This window comes from Orcinus orca, chromosome 2, assembly GCF_937001465.1.
Source record: "Orcinus orca chromosome 2, mOrcOrc1.1, whole genome shotgun sequence".
NCBI classification, from domain to species: domain Eukaryota; kingdom Metazoa; phylum Chordata; class Mammalia; order Artiodactyla; family Delphinidae; genus Orcinus; species Orcinus orca.
The window spans coordinates 200,190,459-200,212,277 of record NC_064560.1 but is presented as its reverse complement, the minus strand read 5'-3'; the positions used below and the strand labels follow the sequence as shown (position 1 = coordinate 200,212,277).

Here is a 21,819-nt window from a genome sequence, read left to right as displayed (position 1 = left end):
TTAGCATTTACTAAGGGGCGGGGTCATTTAATCCTAACCCCTCAAAAGGCAATCCAGAAATGCTTGTGGAACAAATGAACCACTTCATTCTGGTAGCATAAGCAGATGCCTGGACCACCCAGGAAACGTGATACTTAATTCTGTCCAGAGACTTACGGACAGCTTTGCAGTACAAGGGGCACCGCTGGGGGTGTACAGAGGCAGAGGAGGAATTCACCAGGGGCAAGCAGGGGCAGAAGTCAGTCCAAGCGGAAGGAACGCTGTGTGCACGGACAGAATATCCAAGTACGTGCAATGCTCAGGAAATGATGAGAAATAGCCCCGTGGCACTGGGACCCAGGCTGCAAGGTTGTGTGGTGACACGACAGCCAAAGGCGCGTCCAGGCTGGACTAGAGGCATCTGAGCACTGAGGTGACGTGCATGCCACAGGGCGGAGGACGGGAGAAGGGGCAGCAACTAGACATCAGGCAGGAAGTTTCAGCTACAAGGCATTCGCCTGCCATTCTGACACCATTCTGACAAAGTGTCTGTGAATCTAAAACACATTAATTAGCATTATATCAACAATGAAAATTTTCACTGAAAAAAGTATTTTCTGGAATGAATTTCACTAAATCTGTATAATTCCCTGCTCAATTTTCTAAACAGAATGTTTGGGGAGGTGTGTTCTATCTATAGTTGTATTAGTCAGAGCTTCTGTCACTGTGGGATTTCTTTGGAGCCATTTTTTCCTGTGTTAGATCTTAGAAAGATGACAGCTGTGTCCATTTTTTAGCTTTCTGTGACTGCTGTAACACACTGGGGGGCTTGACACGACAGAAGTGGATTCTCTACAGCTCTGGAGGCCAGGAGTCTGAGAGCAAGGGGCCAGCAGGGCTCCACTCTTCCCACAGCTCTAGGGGAGGTTCCCCCGCCTCTTCCAGCCTCTGGGGGCTCTGGGTGGTCCTTGCCTCATGACCACACTGCTCCAGTCTCTGCCTCCATCTTCACACGGCCTCGTCCCTCTGGGGCCTCTGCCTCCATCTTCACACGGCCTCTTCCCTCTGGGTCCTCTGTGTGTCTGTTATAAGGATGCTGACTATCGGCTTTAGGGCCTACCCGAAATCCAGGATGATCTTCTCATCTCAGCATCCTAACTTACCTAATCAGATCACATTTACAGAGAGCCCCAGGGGTTAACATGTGGACACAGCTTTGAGGGGAAGTTCAGCCCACTACACTGGTGGACCGAGAACGTTCTTCCTCTCCGATTTTTCAAATCCAACCCTCTTCCCTCGTGTCCCTTCCCCTCTGGAACACACCCCAGTCCAGCCACCTGCTCTCAGCACCAGTGTCTATCCCTGGGCCTTACCTACAGTGGTCTCACCCTGTGCCCCATGCAGCAGCCAGGATGGTCTTTCTCAGAAAATCAGTTGAGGCACGATACTACTGCTCAAGCCCCTCTGTGAGCCTGCCACCTCACTCAGAATAAAAGCTGGACTCTGCCCCACGGTCCCAGACCTGGCTTCTGTCTAATGTCCCCTCCTAACCATCCTTGCCCCCAGCCTCCTGGCTGGCTCTCCAAATACACCAAGCATGTGCTCCCTCCTCAGGGCCTGGGCACATTTTCCTCTGCCCAGAACACCTTTTTCCCAGATATCCCCAGATGGGATCTCTACTTGCTGTCCCCCCATCACAAAGGCTTTCCCTGACTGCCGTCTACAGGACAGTGTCACTGCCCTGCACCTGCCCCTGCCCTCTACTGCAGGGTCAGCAAACCAACAACCATGGTCTGACACTTGTTTTTATAAATAAAGTTTTTCTGGAATGCAGCCCCACTCATTTGTTTAAGTATCACCTACGACAACTTCTGAGCTACAACTGCAGAGCTGACGAGCAGCACAGACACCACGTGGCCCACAGAGCCTAGGACATTTACCACTGGGCCCTTTATAGACAGCAGGCACCTTCTGCCCCATCCCTTCAGTCCCTTCAACTGACTTCACAGCTCTTACCACTGCCTGCCTGGTTGCCCGTCCTTTGCCTATACACACTCTGAGGTCAGCTCTGTGAGGGTGTCAGTGTCCGTAAGCACCTGCCCCAGTGCCTGGGGCACAGTATGTGCTTAACAAACACCCGCTGAAGGACTGTGCAAATGAAGAAACCACAGCCGCCTCAGAGGAGAGCTCAGCACTGGTGGGATGGGAAGACAGACTTTTCCAATCTGCCCTTTAAAACCTTTCATTTCACATCATGGATATGTATTACTTACTAAGTAACTTTTTTTTTTTTTGGCGGTACGTGGGCCTTTCACTGCCATGGCCTCTCCCACTGTGGAGCACAGGCTCTGGACGCGCAGGACCAGCGGCCATGGCTCACGGGCCCAGCTGCTCCGCGGCACGTGGGACCCTCCCGGACCGGGGCATGAACCCGTGCCCCCTGCATCAGCAGGTGGACTCTCAACCACTGCACCACCAGGGAAGCTCCTAAGTAACTTTTTGAATAAAGTTATTTACTTAGCAAGTAATACATAACTTTTTAAGAATAAACAACTGTTTAAAAGTATGTGACTAGAGAATTATGCACATGAAAAGCAAGGCACTTACCATCTAAATTAAAGTGATGTGGAAGGAGATGCCATCAAATACACTACCTGGTTTTGCAGAAAATAATATTTACAAAGTTAATGTTATAAAGACTGGTGACTGTATGAGGGATGGGGAAAATAAGGTACAGAATGATGGAAAGAGCTCAATCTTCATCTATTATAGCAGCAAGTAATGACTAAAGAGGAAATCATGAAAAAGCATAATTTACTTAAAAAAGTACTTATCAAGATGGAGGCAATTCCAAAAAAAAAACAGGTAAGAGTTAGAATGGTTTTCTTTGAGGGTGAGAACCAGAGAAATCAAAAAACTGTATTTCTTTTTTTTTTTTTTAAACAAGCCTTTTGGTACTATTTAATTTTTTAACCATTCACAGAACTTTTATTCAAAAGCTAACAAGCAGAATGGGTGCTCATCGGCTCAGGTCTGTCCTCCTGCACTGCTAACCCCACAATGTGCTCACTCTGCAGACATGGGCTAACTACTTCCACCTGGCAAAGCAAAAAGCAAACACCAGGGTCAAAATATCCTGCTTCTTTTCACAAGGCAGGTGAAATCTTAACCTTAAAGTTGAACAAAGGATGGTGTGTTGCTAGCTTGGTAGCACCACCTCCTGCATTAAAGGTGGGAAGCGCATTCCCCAGAAACCCCCCACTGGAATGCTTCTGCTCTGGGCTGCCTCAGAAGCAGCTGAGCAAGACTGGGGCACAGGTGAAGTGGGGGCCATGTGCTCAGACGGTCGTGTCGGGCGCAGCCGCTGCTGCCGGCACACTCAGCATCCAGCGTGCTTCCTGGCTGCCGGCCCAGCACAGCCCTTGGCCAGGCCCCCAGTTTATAGAAGCTCCCCTAGACGGGGTGGTTTTCGAGTTCTCTACATGAGCTCCTGGTCATGACCCCACGTTGCTGACCAAATATGTGTGCTCTCACAAGCCTCAAACTGTCCACCTGTAAGCAGCCGGCTCAGGTGGACCATTTCTCCGATCCGCCCACTGGCCCTTCCAGACCTTCACTCCAGCTCCTGTCACGCTCGTGTAAGAGCTAACTCAGATCTCATTTACTGCTGCATTTACAGTGGCTCTGCTTTTCTGGTGAAACCCTGTCTGACAAAAGTTGACTTTTAAAAAGAAGTCTATATTCCTTTATAAGTTTTAGAAATTTGGATTTTTTTCAGAATGAAATACCTTTTAATCTCCTCTGACTAATAACTGTCAGAAACAAACTCAGTCTAATGCTTTTATTGTTTTAACATAGATATACTAGTGACCAGGTAATCTCTCTAATTTCCAAAATGTGGACTAAGAATTTAACTTAAGTAGAAACCTAAAATATACAAAACTGAAGTAGTTTTACCAAAATTAGGTATTTTCCTTCATGGAAAAAAAATTAGAAAATGCCACATGGTTTTGAAAAAAACACACAGCTTTCCCCTTGTGGTACACTGGGAGCCCTGGTTTCTCCTGTGCCCCAGGTTTAAATCACTGTAACAAAATAGAACATACAAGCATGTTCTAGAACCTTACATGAAAAATTAGCCACTTATATTTACCTTAGTAAATTGAAAGCAAAATACAGCTTTTTCCAAATGAAGTCTTCTTTCAGAATAACTTTTCCCAAAATGTTTATTAATACAGTGATCTTCTGTTTCTAGAAAAGACTAGACTTTTCCCAATCTTTCACTTGAACAGAAATACCACTCTCCAGCCACCATCCGAAGAGGAAAGGAACTGGGACCGAGAAGGTCTTTCAGACAGAGTGGACAGAGGGAGGCAGCCTGCGGGTGGAGCCTTTAACAGGCCTCCGTGGCCCCCAGGAGGGCTGGGTACAGCCTGCGTCCCGTCTAGGAACTGAGGACAATCAGTTTGTGCAGCTGGTACAGAAAGGTGTTCTTCCCTCTGCTGCTCTCCCGGTCCGCCTGCTCCATCACCAGCTTCAGATCAACCTATCGGGGCAAAAGGACCAGTCAGGCTCTGCAATGGGACTTTTCTAGACATAAAGTAAAACAAATAAAATTATACACACACATATACATAGACACATAATATGGCAGAAACTACTCTTTTAATTTTCTAAAAATATTTACAGAACGCTTCTCTATTCTCACAACAATAAATACTATATATCTGCTATTTCATCTTTAAATTCATCCTAATAATATGGCAATCTTTACCCAGAAATCTCCCATACATTCCTTCCTATGTAACTGTGAACAGTAAACGTGAACAGAGGCATTAAAGCATGTAAGTTTTCTAAACCACACCAACCTCAGAATGAAATTCTGCTTTCAAAGTAAGCCCTGCTATTAGCTTCAAACACCCCCGTGGAGGCTGTAGGAGAGGTGGCTGGGGCACAGCTCTGTGCACATGATGGAGCTGGCTCCAGGGACTGGTCCTCAGGGCTCTAACAGGGGAAACCAGTCATGGAGCACATGGAGAGAAGAAGGAACATTCTGCAGCAGAAGTAACTTCCAGACTCAGAGTGGGACAACACCATCTCCAGGGGTAGTAGCCTACCTCCACTGCCAAAGGGATGAGAAACTAGTGCCCCAGCCGGTTTATTTATAAAGACATCCTTGGCTCTAGGATTAAAGCTTCAAATTCCTCCCTGAGTTCCTTTCCTGAAATTACATTTTACTCTAAATCTTACAGACAGGAAATGTCAAGGTGCCCCATATGGGCCGTGCCCTACTTCACAACTGCTATGGACTGAATTGTGTCTTCCAAATCCCCAATGTGATGATATTTGGAGATGAGGCCTTTGCGAGGTTATTCAGGTTAGATGAGGTCATGACGGTGGGGCTCCCATGATGGGATTAGGATGGGATTAATGCCCTTATAAGAAGAGACACCAGAGAGACACCACTCTCTCTGCCATGTGAGGGCACAGTGAGAAGGTGGGTGTCTCCAAGCCACTCCAACAACAACCAATGTACCCTAAAAGCTAATCCAAACATTCGTACCTGTTTTATCCAAAATTAAAGGATAATAAGCCTGAGGTCTAATTTTTCACCAAGACATTACACAGAGTATACTATCCAGAAACAGCCTGTGTGGCCTGTGACCCTGCCCCGTTAACCAAAGAACCACACACTTTGCCGCCAGGCTCCCTCTGCTCCCCGGGCATCCTCCACCAACCCTGTTGGAGCCCCTGAATCCATCAAGAGTTCTGTTCCCATCAATCCTGGTGGTAGGCTGCTCACGTGGCCACCTATTTCTCACTCACCTGATTCCACTCATATGGCTTTTCATGCCACTTAGGAACAATCTTCTCTCTTGGTTTCAATGGACAGAACAAACTAAAATTTAAAAAAAGAGAGTTTAAGTCACCTTAATTATACATTAGTAATTGAAAACACTACTGTGATTTTTAAAATGAGATTTAAATCCTATGTACTTTCCCTCAGAATTGTAACTCCAATAAGTTTCTTAAAGGTCAAAATTTATGTAATTATGATCAGAGAATATTTTAACCCCCTATACATTCAAAAACAAAAAAAATGGAGCAACGTGGGTCTGTAAGACTGACCCTTGTTTTCTGTGTTCCCCTAGTAACCAGTGGAGCTGCTCCGTTACCACACATCGCCTGGGTTACCGAGTCAAGTTCTAGGAAATGTAAGAGGATCTTTTATACCATTTATTCTTAAGCAGCCATGACAAGTTGGAAATGTCATCAGCTTAAAAAGGCAGAGATAGAGAATTCTAGCAATAAGAATGTAAAGAAGTCTGCAAATCTTCTTGCACCACCCCTCCAAGCAACTATAAAACTAGACTAAATCGTCCAAAAAACATGCCTGAAGACTCTGGATATTAACCAAAAGCAAATTCAGAAGCATTCGTTCACGAAAAACTGCTGAACTCCAGGTAACAACAGTGGAGTCTGTGGAACTCATGCCTGGGGCTACTCCCACCCACCACTCACACCCACCCCACCAGCTCAACCTGGCACCCTAGTGTTCCCAGGGTGAAAACAGGCATCTTCACTGCCAGACTGAATTTACTTGATTTGGAGCAGAGGGTAAAAACCCTCATGCCTGGCAGCACTGTCAGTGAAAATGGCAACCTCAGTAGGAAATAAATGGAGAAAGCCCACAGCTCTGGGAGCCTTCTGCCCTGGTCCTGCTTGGGGCCAGCAGCAGACCAGCTGACAATCCAGAAATGCAAGAGGGAGATCCTGGAAACGAGTGCCGCAGAGGCTAGTCGGGCTCACCACACGTTCCCTAGCTGACGGAGAAGCTGCACACACACGTGCAGCAGAGACCTACGAAGGCCCCTGGCCTGCCACACAGCCCTGGCCGACCAGAAGGTGGCATGCACGCACAGGAAAGCCCTGGCAAGAAATAAAAGCCAGATTTCAAAACTGCCTGAACTTTGGATGTACTACCTGACCCACACAGAGACCCACCGGCAGAGGGCAGAAGCCTTAATGACTCAGGTATTTAAGCACAACTTCTCACTAATCATTGGCTGAGCACTAAGCAATGCAGACACAAGGATGACCCCTAACAAGCCAGGCTGAAAAATAAAAAGAAGAATTAAAAAAACAGGCATTAGTGGCCTTACAACATGGTGGGGAAACTGATTCTGCAGAATTCTGCAGGGAGTAATCAAAACCCTACATTAATACACTACGTTATCTAAAATGCCCAATTTTCAGCAAAAATTATGAGATATTTTGTGAAGAAACAGGAATGTGTGACCCATACTCAGGAATAAAAAAAAGAACAGCCAACAGAAGCTGACTGAGTGGACTCAGATGTGGTTTTAGCAGGTAAGACTTTAAAAAAGTCACTGCAAGTACATACAAAGAATTAAAGCAAACTGTGTTTAAAGAAATAAAGGAAAATATGATGGTAATGACTCAAAGGTAATCTCAATAAAAATTTAAAACTATACACAGAACCAAAGAGAAATTTTAGAGTTGAAAGGTACAATAACTAAAATGGAAAATTCCTTATGTAGGAGACCAAAATCTGCAGGTGTGAGATGCACAAATAAAGAATCAGTAAACTTAAGGATGGATCAATAGAAGCTAACTAATCTGAACAACAGAGAAAAAGGACTGAAGAAAAATGACCAGAGCCTCAGAGATCAGTGGGACAACATCAATTGTACACAAACACATGTAAAATGGGAGTCCCAAAGGAGAGGAGAGCAGGAATAGGGCAGAAAAATCATTTATAAAAATTCAAAGATGCAAATAGGTTATAAGTAAAAGGATAGGAAAAGATATGCCATGCAAACAGTAACAAAACCAAGCCAGAGTAGCTATATTAATATCAGACAAAATAGACTTTAAAACAAGAAATACTACTAGAATAAAAAGAGAGATTTCATAATGACAAAAGGGCTAATACATCAGAAAGATACAAAAATTATAAACATAAACGTGTCTAACAGAGCCCCAAAAGACATAAAAGAAAAGCTGACAGACTTGAAAAAAGAAATAACTCAATAATTAGTTAGAAATTTTAATATCCCAGTTTCAACATTACAGAACTAGAGAGAAAACCAGCAAAGACAGTGAGTCCTAGAACACCAACTCAATCCACCCAACATCTACAAAACACCCCACCCAACAACAGACGTGCATTCTTCTCAAGTGAACATGGACCATTTTCCAGGAAAGACTGTATGTCAGGCCATAAAACAAGTCTCAATAAATTTTAAAAGAAATTCTGAAAGACTGAAATCATTCCAAGTATGTATAATACCTACACAGAAATAAATTATATATCAACATTTTAAAAAGTTGAAAAATACCAAAATACTTGAAAATTAAACAATATACTTCTAAATAACCCATCAAAGAAGAAATCACAAGGGAAACTAGAGAATATTTTACAAAGAATAAAAATCAAAATACAACAAATCAAGAAGTATGGGATGCAGCAAAAACAGTAACGGAGAGAAATGTATAGCTTTAAACGTCTGTAACAGAAAAGGTGGTCTCAAAACAATAATTACGCTTATAAGTTATGAAACTAGAAAAAGAGCATGCTAAACCCAAAGCAATCAGAAGTAAGGGAATAATCATTATGAGAGTGAACATCAATGAAACAGAAAAAAGATAAACACTAGGGGGAAAAAAACAAAACCAAAAGTTAGTTCTTTAAAGGGGTCAACAGAATTAATAAATTTTAGCTACGCTAAACTGACTTAAGAAGAAAGAAAATCTGAACAGACCTAAAACACAAGAAATTAGTAATTTAAAATCTCCCCACAAAGAGAAGTCCAAGCTCAAATGATTTCATTAGTAATTTCTATCAAATATTTAAAGAAATATCAATCTTATATAAACTCTTTCAGAAAATAGCAGGAAACACCTCCTAACTCATTCTATGAAGCCAGTGCTACTCTGATACCAAATCAGACAAAGATATCACAAGAAAACTTGTGATATCTTGTGAAACCAATAACCCTCATGAACACGGATGAAAAATCTTTAGCAAAAACCTATTAAAAACCTTTAACTTGTTTGCTATAAAACAAGTTTATAGGGACTTCCCTCATGGCGCAGTGGTTAAGAATCTGCCTGCCAATGCAGGGGACACGGGTTTGAGCCCTGGTCCGGGAAGATCCCATATGCTGCAGAGCAACTAGGCTCGTGTGCCACAACTACTGAGCCTGCGAGCCACAGCTACTGAGCCTGCACGCCTAGAACTCCGCAACAAGAGAAGCCACCGCAGTGAGAAGCCCGCGCACTGCAACGAAGAGTAGCCCCCGCTTGCTGCAACCAGAGAAAGTCCGCATGCAACAACAAAGACTCAACACAGCCAAAAATAAAAGTAAATTTTAAAAATAAATAAAAATAAAACAAGTTTATAAAAAGAATTACACACTATGTGGAATTCATCCCAGGAATGCAGGCTAGCTTTAACAACCAAAAAGCAATTAATGTAATATACCATACAAATCAAAGAAAAAAAACATGATTATCTCACAGACACAGAAAAGGCATTTGGCAAAATGTGACATTCTTTCCTGATGAAAGCTCTCAGCAAACTAGGAATAGAAAGGAACTCCTTCAACCTGATAAAGAGCCTCTACAAAAACCCTGCAGCTAACCTGCAGCTAACATACTCAGTAGTGAAAAACGATGCTTTCTCCCCAAAACTGGGAACAAGGCAAAGATGTATGTTCTCACCACTTCTATTCAGCTCAATACAGAGGGTTCTAGCCAGTATAATAAAACAGGAAAAAGAAATTAAGAGCGTACAGATTGGAAAGGAAGCAGTAAAACTGTCTTTATTCATAGATATGATCCTGTATGTAGGAAATCCTAAAGAACCTACAAAAACTGGCACTAACAAACAGGTTTAACAAGGTCACTGGATAAAAGATCAATATATAAAAATCGAGCTTCCTTGGTGGCGCAGTGGTTGAGAGTCGCCTGCCGATGCAGGGGACACGGGTTTTTGCCCCGATCCGGGAAGATCCCACATGCCGCGGAGCGGCTAGGCCCGTGAGCCATGGCCACTGAGCCTGCACGTCCGGAGCCTGTGCTCCGCAATGGGAGAGGCCACAACAGTGAGAGGCCCGTGTACTGCCAAAAAAAAAAAAAAAAAAAAAATCAATTGTTCATTTCTAGCAATGAACAATGCAAAAATAAAGAAAACAATTTAAACTCACAATAGCATCAAAAAGACTAAAATAGAAATAATTTAACAAAATACTGCACACTTGAAAACCATAAAAAGTGTTAAGAGAAATTAAAGGATATCTAACAGACATTCCAGCTCAGTGCATTGTACAACTCAACACTGTTAAGATGGCAGTTCTCCTCAAACTGATCTACAGATTCAATACAATCCCCATCACAACCCTGCAAGGTTTGTTGTAGAAATGGACAAGCCGATCTTAAATTTTATATGGAAAGTAAAAGGATCTAAAAGAGTAAAAAAAACAACTTTGAAAAAGAAGAACAAAATATGAGGACTAACACTACCCAATTTCTATTAAAGACAGACATAAATCAACAGAACAAAATAGGAAGTTCAAAAATAAACCTTTACATTTATGGCCAATTGATTTTTGACAGGTGCCAAGGCAATTCAGAGGGGGAAAGGACAGTTCTTCAGCAAATGATGTTATAACAACTGGATGTTCATATGTGAAAAAATGAACGTAACTCTTACACGTCACACCATATACAAATATCATCTCAAAATGGATCAAAGACCTCAGTACCATAAGTAAATATAAGAATTAGAGGAAAACAGAGGAGAAAGAAAACTCTTCTGTGAAGTGGGTTTAGCAAAGATTTTTCAGATATAACACCAAAAGCATAAACCATAAAATTTTTTTAAAAAAAGCTAAAGTGGACACCATCAAAATTAATAACGTGTTCTTTAAGATATGCCATTAAGAAAATGAAAAGACAAGCTATGCGATGGGGAAAATATCTGCAAATTGCATATTCGGAAGAGACTTTTAGCTAGCATTTATAAAGAACTTCTACAACTCAATAAGACGACAATCAAACCAATTAAAAAACAGGGAAAAGATCTGAAGATACTTCACAAGAAAAGGTGTATGGCTGGTTAATAAGGATATATAAAGATCTTTTATATCATTAGTTATTAAGGAAATGCAAATTAAAACCATAATAAGATACTACCATAACTCCACTAGATTAAGTACAACAAAAAATACACTGACAATGCCAGGTGCAGGCAAGGATGTGAAGAGACTGGAACTGTCATATGTTGCTGGTGGGAATGTAATATGCGAGTCACTTTGGAAAACAGTTTGTCCATTTCTTAAAAAATTAACATAAGCTTACTATACAACCTACCAATTCTACTCCTAGATATCTACCTGAGAGAGAAGAAAATATATGTTCACTCAAAGACTTTACATGACTTTCCAGAGTAGCATTATTCATAACAGCCAAATACTGGAAACAATCCAAACATTTAATCAACTGGTGAATGGATGGATAAAGGAAATGTGGCATACACAAACAGTGGAGTATTATTCAGTTGTCAAAAAGAACAAACATGTTACAACACGGATGAACCTCAAACATATTATGCTCAATGAAAGAAGCCAGATTTTTTTTAAAAACATTATGCCATTTATATAAAATTTTCAGAGAAGGCAAATCTATGGAGACCAAGAGCAGCTCAGTGGTTGCCCCGAGTGGGGGTAGGAACAGGAGTTGCTGACAAACGTACGAACTTGTGTTTCTAAAAACAGCTTTATTGAGGTACGTACCATGAACTAATTAAGTACACAATTTAATAATTATAGATTTATTTTAAATCTATAAATTTATAGATTTGTGTGACTATCACCACAACTGTTCTAAGGTATTTATAAGCGAACTTTTGGGGATGACACAACTGTTGTAAAGCTGAGTTGTGGTGATGGTTAGCACAAGTCCGCAAACTTACTAAAACCACTGAACTGCTACCCTAACCCCCACCTACCCAGAGCACAGCAAGTCAGGACACGGCCACCCTCGTCAGGGGTGGAGAGAGAGGGAATAAGGAGAGGCAAAGGAGCACCAGGTGACTGGTCCTTCCTGGCGAGAAGGCATCCTGTGCTGTTGGGAGCAGAGCTGTGTAAGAACGGGGAGCATCTGCCAACTTGGTGACCTGACGCTCCTTCCCATACGCATTTTGGGTGATTTCTTTTAGCTTTATGAGCACTTCTTAAGTTTTATAACACGGTTTCCCTCAGCTGCTGGTCACGTGGCACATTCACTGCGTGCAAACACACTGAGATGACCTGTGCACTGTATGTATGTTAAACTTCAACACAAAGTTCACGTAAAAATATTTTCAGCCTTTATCACAATGGCTAAGGCAGCTCTGTTTATCTAACACCTTTCTGAAAGGTGTCCACTGCTCCCTGTTCTCGCGCAGGACTGGATGTGCCGGGAGCCTTCTGTTTGCTCCTCCCCCATGTCTGTCCTCCCTTCTCGGCCTCCTCTGAGCTGTCCAGGCTGACCTGGGCTCACGGGCTGCACCAACGAGAGCCCCTGTCCTAGGGATTCGGATTGGGTTTGGCCAACGGAGAGCCCAGCAAGTGTCGGGGGGGAGGGGGAAGCATGACAGCGGGGCCCACTCCTGTAAGTTGGTCCTCTCCACACAGCCTCTCAGCCTCCACAGCCCAGGCCCCTTCCCTCCCTTTGCCCCTGAGGTGCCCACTGTGGTTTCCCTCCGACCTGCCTGTGCCATTTGAAAGGGTCTCTTTATCACATTCTCAAGCCGCCCCTACTTGCTGCCTGGCTCCTGGCAGACGATCAGGACACAGGTGGCTGGTGCCTCCGTCTGGCACCTCTAGCTGCCGCCCCGCATCAGAGGATCAGTCTATCACGTCTCATAAACAATTCAAGGCATTCACAATCTAGACAGCTAAGAAAGAAAACTTGTCATCACACAACTCACCCTAAAAGTTTCTGCCGAGCATTATCCTGCAACTGTGTGATCCTTTCTGGCCCAAGACACATCGATCCATTTGGTCCATCACACACTAGCTTGTTAATAGCGGCTCTGAGAATATTAATCTGTAAATAAATGGCAACGTACTCATATGGTTCTTCTATAATTGAATTCCACTCCACATTTAAATAATTCATAAGCATTCAGATTTCATATTTTCATGATTATCATCAGTATTGTTTCTGGAAGAAATTATCAAAACAACACAAATAACACCAATAACCACTATCAATAATTTAAGAAGCAATAACAGAAAAAAAACAGCAAGGAAGGTTCAGACTTTTCAGTGTAAGCACACTTTTTAAACTTCTACTAAAATTTAATAGTTTAACCCATGGGGTTACACTGTTCAAAATCTACTTGTATCACATACACAGTAAGCCCTCTGTATCTGTGGATTCAACCAACCTTGGATCAAAAACATTCAGGAAAAAAAAATTCCATGAAGTTCCAAAAATCAAAACCTGAATTTGCCATACACTGGCAACTATTTACACAGGGTTTACATTGTATTAGGTATTGTAAGTAATCCAGAGATCATCTGAAGTGTATGGGTGGTGTGCACAGGCTATATGCAAACACTGCACCACTTTATATAAGGGACTGGGGCTTCTGCAGATTTTGGTATCTGAGGGGGGTCTTGGAACCAATCTCCCACGGATACCGAGGCAGGACCATATGTTCCTCTCACTTTGTGTGTGTCTTTTCTTCCTTAATTTTTTTTAGTATTTATTTATTTGGCTGCATCAGGTCTTAGTTGAGGCACGTGGGGTCTTTCGCTGCAGCACGAGCTTCTCTCTAGTTGTGGCACACGGGTTCCAGAGCACGTGGGCTTAGTAGTTGTGGCACGCAGGCTCTAGAGCACATGGGCTTAGCTGCCCCACAGCATGTGGGATCTTAGTTCACCGACCAGGGATTGAACCCACGTCCCCTGCATTGGAAGGAGGATTCTTAACCACTGGACGACCAGGGAAGTCCCTTGTGTGTGTTTTTTCAATTGAGGTACAATTGGTACATGACACTATGTTAGTTGCAGGGGTACAAAAGAATAATTCGGTGCTTGTATACACCGCACAGTAAGTCCAGTTACCAACGGTCACCATGTACCTGACCCCTTCACCCTTTCCGCCCCTCTCGGCCCCTGCTGTCGCCCTGTTTGCAACGTTCCCACAGAAGCCTAAGGAGTGCCCCCAGAGCAACAACGTGCCATATTTTGTTCCAGCCTGTGCCATAGTGTTTAATGAACCTTCTGCTTTGAGTAATCTGAAACTTAGGAAGAGCAGCGAAGACAGAACAGACGTTCCGTGCACCCCTCCCGGACACGAACGCCTTCCACCCGCAGTCCATCTGTCACTACTCAGAGGCTGACCTGGGCACATCACTATTAACTGGAGTCCAGGCTCCATGTGGATTTGACCACCTTTTCCACTCACGTCCTCTTTCTATCCCCGGACCCAATCCAGGGCACCACACTGCACATGTTGTCACGTCTCCCCGGTCTCCTTTGGTCCAGGGCAGTTTCTTAGCCTTTTCCTGTTTTTTGAGACCTTGACAGTTCTGATTTCTGGTCAGGTATTTTGTGAGATGCCCCCTAGTCTGGGCTTATGTGACACCTTTCTCATGATTAGGTTGGGGTGGTGAGTTCTGGGGAGAACCCCACAGAGGTGGGGGCCCTTCTCATCCCGTCCCGTCAAGACGTGTGCGCCATCGCCAGGACGGATCACTGGTGATGCTGGCCTTGGCCACTTAGCCGAGGCAGTGTCTGCCAGGCTCCGTGGAAGCCAGTCACTAAGTCTAGTCCACTCTCAAAGCGGGGAGGAGGGAACAGGGGAGGTGTAAGCTCCACCTCCTGGGCACTGCTGGGAATTCTCCTGAGTGGAAGATTTGTCTCCTCGTCCGCATTTGTTTATTCAATCACTTGTTTACACCCTTTGGACACTGTGAGTTATAACCCAATACCCCGTGATTTATTTTGTTGCTCTGTCCCAACCTTGGCCACTGGCCCCCCATGTCCCTGTGACAGGCTGCATACTTCTGTTTCTTGAGTGCTTCGTTACTTCCTGGCTCTACAGGAAGCTCCAGGCTCATCCTGTGTTTCCTCTGCCCATTTCTCCAAGGAGCCCGGGTTCCTTTTATTGGAAAATCCTATCAGAAACCGCAATCTGGGCCCTGGGTTTGTTCATGGCTACTGGGGTGTCATCATTTGTTGCGCTCAGAGAGCTAGGTTATTGGTGCGTGCGTACGAAATCATGTATACACACGTAACTTACTTGCATGCAGTAAGTTAAACATGAATTCCTACTGAACCATGTCTCTCAGTCACCCTGTCCCACAGGGTATGTTCTAGCCTTCCTTTCTAAGTCCATCTCTAAGTTTAGTAATAAGAAACCTGGCTCCTGCGTCCATTTACTCTGTTGCTCAAGCCCAGTAGCACACAGTTTCAGAAATAACTTGCACTCCATGAGAAACAACTTTACCAAGTAGAAGACAGGAGCCTTACCATTTCCAGTCAAAAGTGTTTTCCAAAGCTCCTTTTCCCCTCACCCCCTTCAATGCAATTATCCCCCAAATCCTAGTCGGTGTTGGGTGTGTGTGTGTGTGTGTGTGTGTGTGTGTGTGTGTGTGTGTGTGTGTGTGTGTGTGTGTGTGTGTGTGTGTGTGTGTGTGTGTGTGTGTGTTGCATATATCAGAGTTTCACGGGGCACGGACTATGTTGGGTTTTTTTTAATATTTATTTTTTTTTGGACCCAATTATTTAATTAGGTTCTTTGTAAGAAGTTTAGAACACTGCTTTGTGAGGAGAAATTCTGTCTGTAAGAGCAAACACAGAGCGGACGTAGCCCTGGAGCTAAGGAGCAGCTTTGGTTCTTCGCAGAATTTGAGTCCACAGCTTTCTGATCAACCTTCCGCTGCTCTGTAATCTCGTATTTCTCTCTCTGTGTCGAAGATCTCACCTTCCTGGTGCCTGGGCTTACGCAGTTTCTTCTTCTTGAAGTAAGCATCAGTGAGATGTTCTGGGATTTTCACACCACTGATATCAATTTTGGTGGAAGTGGCAATGACAAATTTCTGGTGTGTTCTCCGCAGAGGAACTCGATTGAGGGACAGAGGCCCGGTCACAAGTAGCAAGGCACTGCTCAGCTGCTTCAGGAAAATGACCCTCTTGCCTCTGTGGCGCCCAGTGAGGATAACCAGAATGGTCCCAGGAGTGATGCTAGCGCGCAGTTTCCTCACGTGCTTACTGAAGGGTTTTTTGCGGCGACTCAACAGCTTTCGAGGCACATCTTCAGTAGGATGATACCTAGGCATTTTGCCAAGTTTAACCACCCGGGTACCACCATTCTTGGCACCACCAACTGGTTTTGTGACAGTAGCAAGAACCTTCGCCTTCTTTTTCAACCTTGGATTTAGCTGTTGAATACTTCCTCTCATGCGAGGCCTTTCTGGAATACATAGCCGATCGGGAATATCTGCCAATTCCTCTGACCAGGACAGGGTTTCGGCTGCAGTGAGGCTTCCGCTTCTTAACCTGCTTCACCTTTTTAACCTTGCCACCAGCATCAGCCTTCTTGGCTTCAGGTTTTTCTCCTTAGTATCTGGCTTCTCAGACCTTTCACCCGCCATCTTGCAAGATGGGAAAAACTATTTTTTTACTTACTTATTTGGTTGCACCAGGTCTTAGCTGCAGCAGGTGGACTCCTTAGTTGCAGAACATGGGCTCCTTAGTTGTGGCAGGCGAACTCTTAGCTGCGGCATGCACATGGGATCTAATTCCCTGACCAAGGATCGAACCCGGGCCCCCTGCACTGGGAGCGTGGAGTCTTAACCACTGCACCAACAGGGAAGCCCCAGACTATGGGATTTTTTGTTTTGTTGTTGTTGTTTTTTTTAACATCTTCATTGGAGTACAATTGCTTTACAATGTTGTGTTAGTTTCTGCTGTATAACAAAGTGAATCAGCTATACATATACGTATGTCCCCATATCCCCTCCCTCTTGCGTCTCCCTCCCACCCTCCCTATCCCACCCCTCTAGGTGGTCACAAGTCACTGAGCTGATCTCCCTGTGCTGTGCAGCTGCTTCCCACTAGCCATCTATTTTACATTTGGTAGTCAGACTACGGGTTTTGACAAGCACACAGAGCCATGCATCTACCCCCGCAGCACACACAGGGCAGCTCCTTCACTCTCCAGTCCCCGTGGTATCCTTTGTGGTCCATCCCTCCTCTGCCCCCAGGAACCACGAATCTGTTTTCCGTCCCTATAGTCTGGCCTTCTCCAGAATGTCATATGAATAGAATCATACCATCTGCAGCCCCCGAGTCCTGGCTTCTCTCACTTAATAACATGCATTTAAAATTCGCTCACGTTGTTGCAGGAATCAACTGCTCACTCCCTTTATTGCTGAGGAGTACTCCACTGTATACGGCTGTGCCACAGCTCGTCCATCCCCTGCTGAAGGACATCTTGACTGCTTCCAGGTGTTAGCTATTATGAATGCTGCAATCCATATTCACAAACAGGTCTTATGTGGATGTAAGTTTTCAAATCTCTTTGATAAATACTTAAAAGTAGGACTCCTGGGTCTTACGGTCGGTGTATGTTTAACTTTGAAGAACCTTATCCTCCACAAAACACTAGCCCCGCTCTGCACTCCCACCAGCAGTAACAGGGTTCCTGTTGCTACACGTATCCTTGCCAGCACTGGGTATTTTCAGTTTTTTGGATTTTAGCCATTCTAATAGGTCTGCAGAGGTACGTCACTGAGATCTTAACTTGCATTTTCCTAATGACATATGATGTTGAACACCTTTTCATTGGTTTATTGACATCCATATTTAATTTAGTTGCTTATTTTATTGAGTTTTAAGAGTTCATTACACATTATGAACAAAAGTCCTTCCTTAGATACATATTTGCAAATATTTCCTCCCCGTGTGTAGCCTGTCTTTTCATGCTCTTAACAGGGTCTTCTGCAGAGCAGGTTTTAATTTGATAAAGTCCAAATTATCAATTTTTTCTTTCAGATTATGCTTCATTGCATCTACAAACTCATTGCCAAACCCAAGGTCATATAGATTTTCTCCTGTATTTACTTCTAGAAGTTTTACAGCTCCACATTTCATGACTAGGTCTATGATCTAAGGAGTACTTTTAAGCCCCAAAGCCCCTTTACATGAAAGAGCAGTCAAGTTCAATCAACAAAGCCACATGCCCCCTGGAGAAAGGACCAGACCGCAGGCCTCACCCAGCGCCCCTCCCCCACCCCACCCCCTCCTGCACAGCTATGCCAACCTCAGCGACGCCATGGAACTTCTAGCACTCTGGAGGAGTGCTTCCAAGCTAGCTGTCCTGAAAGACCAGCTTTGTTTCTCATTTTGTAAAATGCAAGAGAACTGAGTTACTACAACAATGAAATACAAAAACAAAAGCATATAAAACATAAGCCCAAATTTTTCATTATTAAATTCAAAAGCTATAAAATTACTTTGTCACCCAAGTCTCTAAATGGTCAGCCTTAACTTGTGCACTGATCTGGTCCCAGACCAGCATAGGTACTTCCGCTGCAGAGTCGAGTTTGCACCCAAGGGTCAGCCCAGCAAGCCCCCCACCGTGTGTGTGTGGAAAGGACCGAGTGGGGCAGGACTTTCCTCAGTCCCCAGCAGGAACTAGCAAGGATGTCCAGCTGGTCCTGACTTGGGGTGAGGCCTGGGTAGACATGCACGGCAGTCTTGCTGCCTGCTGTTCAGTCCTACTGCCCAGGAAGGCTTACTGTGCCGGGAGGTACCTAATGAGAAATTCAGAGAGCACCACCTGTCAGGAATCTACTTTGCACAGAAAAGTAAAACAGGCAGGTCAAGGGAGAGCGAGCACCTCCAGGACCAGAGGTGTGCGCCTGCATTTTAAGCACGGCGTCAGACACAGCTCCTGTTGCTAAACGGCTGTACCAGCAAAACGAGAGCGAGCAGCAGCTCCCACTCTATGATGACCTCAGCAGCCTTACCTCTATGACATCCTCCACGCTGAACTGCACGTCAAATGCGAGCTCCATGTCATGCTCTGGCAGGAGAGGGGCCCCTGTAGTCGGATTCCACCCCAAACCACAGAGTACTCCAGTATAGCATTTGCCATCTCGATCAACTCTAAATGAAAAGTTTTGAGAAAAGTTAATATTTCAAAATTGTTAAGCCACGGGGTTTTTTGTTTTTGTTTTTTTGAATGGGCAGCCTGAGTTTATTTTATATATACAGATAGTATATATATATTTATTTACTTATTGAAGTATAGTTGATTTACAATATTGTGTTAGTTTCAGGTATACAGCACAGCAATTTGGATATATATACGTATGTATGTGTATATATCCCTCTTCAGACTCTTTTCCCTTATAGGTTATTAGAAAATATTGAGGGGCTTCCCTGGTGGCGCAGTGGTTAAGAATCCGGCTGCCAATGCAGGGGACACAGGTTCGAGCCCTGGTCCGGGAAGATCCCACATGCTGTGGAGCAACTAAGCCCGTGCGTCACAACTACTGAGCTGGCACTCTAGAGCCCGCAAGCCACAACAACTGAGCCCGTGTGTCACAACTACTGAAGCCAGCGCTCTAGAGCCCGTGAGCCACAACTACTGAGCCTACATGCCACAACTACTGAAGCCCACGTGCCTAGAGCCCATGCTCCACAACGAGAAGCCACCGCAATGAGCAGCCCACACACTGCAATGAAGAGTAGCCCCCACTCGCCACAACTAGAGAAAGCCCGCGCGCAGCAATGAAGACCCAATGCAGCCAAAAATAAATTAATTAATTAATTTTAAAAAAAAAGCAAGCCCTGCTCACTGACACACTTCTCTTTACTAAAGCCTCTAGGAGTTCCTGTCTGATCTTGGCACGCGAAAGAGCCACCGCTGCAGTCTACCTCGTGGCACCATCGCCAGTGGGACGGGCATGGTTTCCCACTGACAACCGGTGCCAGGAGACTTGGTGTCACAACCACAGCCCACTGACAACAGGACGGCCATCAGCGCGGTGCTGATGCTGGGCCTCCACTCCACCTCCACTTTGATCCCTTGCCCCACTTCAAGCCACGCTCCCGTGTGAGGCTGCGTGTCCTTGTCAGCTCTCGGAGCTTCTTTCTACACTGAGTCTCAGTGTAGCTCCGCAAATAACCATAATGCCTCCCTCAACCACACTGAAGCTGGGGGAGGTGCGGCCGGCCTCCAGACCTGCCAAGGACACTTTTCCATCAGCGCTTTCTCTCCAAAAGGGGGGAGGGGCCCCGTTTCTCCCACTGGGTTCGCATCTTACCAAAGCCTGGGGACAAGACGAGGGAGCACCCCATACCTGAGCTCCATGACTGGTGCAAACAGCATGCTGAGGAGCGCAGGAAGGCCGGGGATGTGCGGCATCAGCGAGGTCTCCCTCAGCAGCATGGTGGACCCTGCGGACAGTCACGGCCAAGGGCAGCGCTGGGCGCATCGTAATGAGTGTGCCATCTTCCCTCCCCACAACTCCTCCTTGTCCTCAGGCCTCCCTCCCTGTGTTGAGTCTGTCCCCAAAGATGTGCCCCAGCAGAGAAGTGCTCCCTGGTGTCGGTCCCCACAGCACCCCAAGAGGAACCCCTTATCTTAAGGCTCAAGCTTTGACCCCGTTTGGGGACCCGTCCTGTCTGGTTACTCTCGCCTTTCCTTTCTCCTCCTTAGGCTATTGGGTTTGTCCCTGGGCCAAGCTCTTGGATTTGCTCTCCTTCGTGGCCAAGCACAGTGGAATGAATGGATGACCAAGGAATCAATCCACGCATCCCTGCACAGCGGGAAAGGTGATGATGCTCCAGTTCTTAACCTCCCACCAGCCAATGTACTCAGGGAATAGTCTAAAACATGGCCACAGGCGTGAGGCTGTTCACTGATTACAAGACAAACTGCTCCGGGAACTGGAGTCAAGGGGAAGAAGAGAAGAGCAACACCGCAGGGACAGCAGGCCTTCACTCACCGGTGGCGTTAACCGAAAGGGAAGCTGCAACCAGCATCCTCTGGTGGAGGTCCTCGGGGCTGTCGCTGATGATGACAGAGTTGATGCTCTCCTTCTCAATCCGAACACGCCTGAAAGGAGAGCTGTCGGGAGACGGCTGCTCCTCCACCCGCGAGGCAGTGAGTGATGCCAAACCCGCGAGGAGCACATTTCAAAGACAGTCCAACATGCAAACACAGGCCCAACAAGCGCAATACACCACGGCCCAGTCTGCACTGAGCCTCCTCACGCTGGAGCCCTGGGACTGGTCCTCCACCCCTTCCGCTCTTCCACCCCTCGTGTGATCCCAGCCATCCCTGGACCCACGTGCTGACGCTGCCCGAACCTCTACCTGCGCCCCAGACCTCTGTGCCGTGGCCACCCGCCCCCTTCCCCCCTCAGCGGAGCCCAGCAGGGCGCCCTCCACTCCCGCTCCTCCCCCATCACCAGCTCTAATCAGGCACCGGCCTGTTGGGTCCACACCGAAAGCTCTCACAAAGCTGCCCACTTCTGCACCTCCTGCCGTGGACTCGGCACGGTCCACGGCGCTCCTGCTGTGGAGCGCAGTGTGAGCAGCCTCAGAGGTCTGCGCCCACCCGAGCATCCTTCATGCTGGAGCTCTGCACACTTTAAAGTGCTCACAGAGCACCTGGACACCTTGTGAAAATGCAGGTTCGAAAGGTCTGGGTGGGGCTGAGCCCTGCATCTCTAACAAGCTCTTGGGGACGCGTCTGCTGCTGGTCCTGGAGGAGACTTTGAGAAGCCAGGGTCTACCCTGTAGC

The 21,819-nt window shown here is 45.6% G+C and overlaps 1 protein-coding gene, 1 long non-coding RNA gene and 1 pseudogene across 2 annotated transcripts in view; 1 reads left to right on the top strand and 2 right to left on the bottom strand.

Annotated features, from left to right (window-relative positions):
* Positions 1–3,806: 3,806 nt before the first annotated feature.
* TDRD9 (tudor domain containing 9) overlaps positions 3,807–21,819 on the bottom strand; it is a 106,355-nt gene continuing 88,342 nt past the window's right edge. Inside the window, exons 31-36 of the mRNA XM_033421290.2 lie at positions 21,020–21,129; positions 20,372–20,468; positions 19,034–19,172; positions 12,977–13,095; positions 5,806–5,878; positions 3,807–4,525 (exon numbers count right to left, since the gene is read on the bottom strand). Of these exons, the coding sequence (XP_033277181.1) occupies positions 4,424–4,525; positions 5,806–5,878; positions 12,977–13,095; positions 19,034–19,172; positions 20,372–20,468; positions 21,020–21,129 (640 nt within the window). The 3' untranslated portion in view covers positions 3,807–4,423. The remainder of the gene's footprint in view (positions 4,526–5,805; positions 5,879–12,976; positions 13,096–19,033; positions 19,173–20,371; positions 20,469–21,019; positions 21,130–21,819) is intronic.
* On the bottom strand, positions 15,810–16,669 carry LOC125963656 (60S ribosomal protein L6-like; annotated as a pseudogene).
* Positions 19,514–21,819, top strand: part of LOC125963659 (uncharacterized) — a 239,044-nt gene continuing 236,738 nt past the window's right edge. The window contains exon 1 of the long non-coding RNA XR_007475921.1: positions 19,514–19,530. This is a non-coding gene — a long non-coding RNA (uncharacterized LOC125963659). The remainder of the gene's footprint in view (positions 19,531–21,819) is intronic.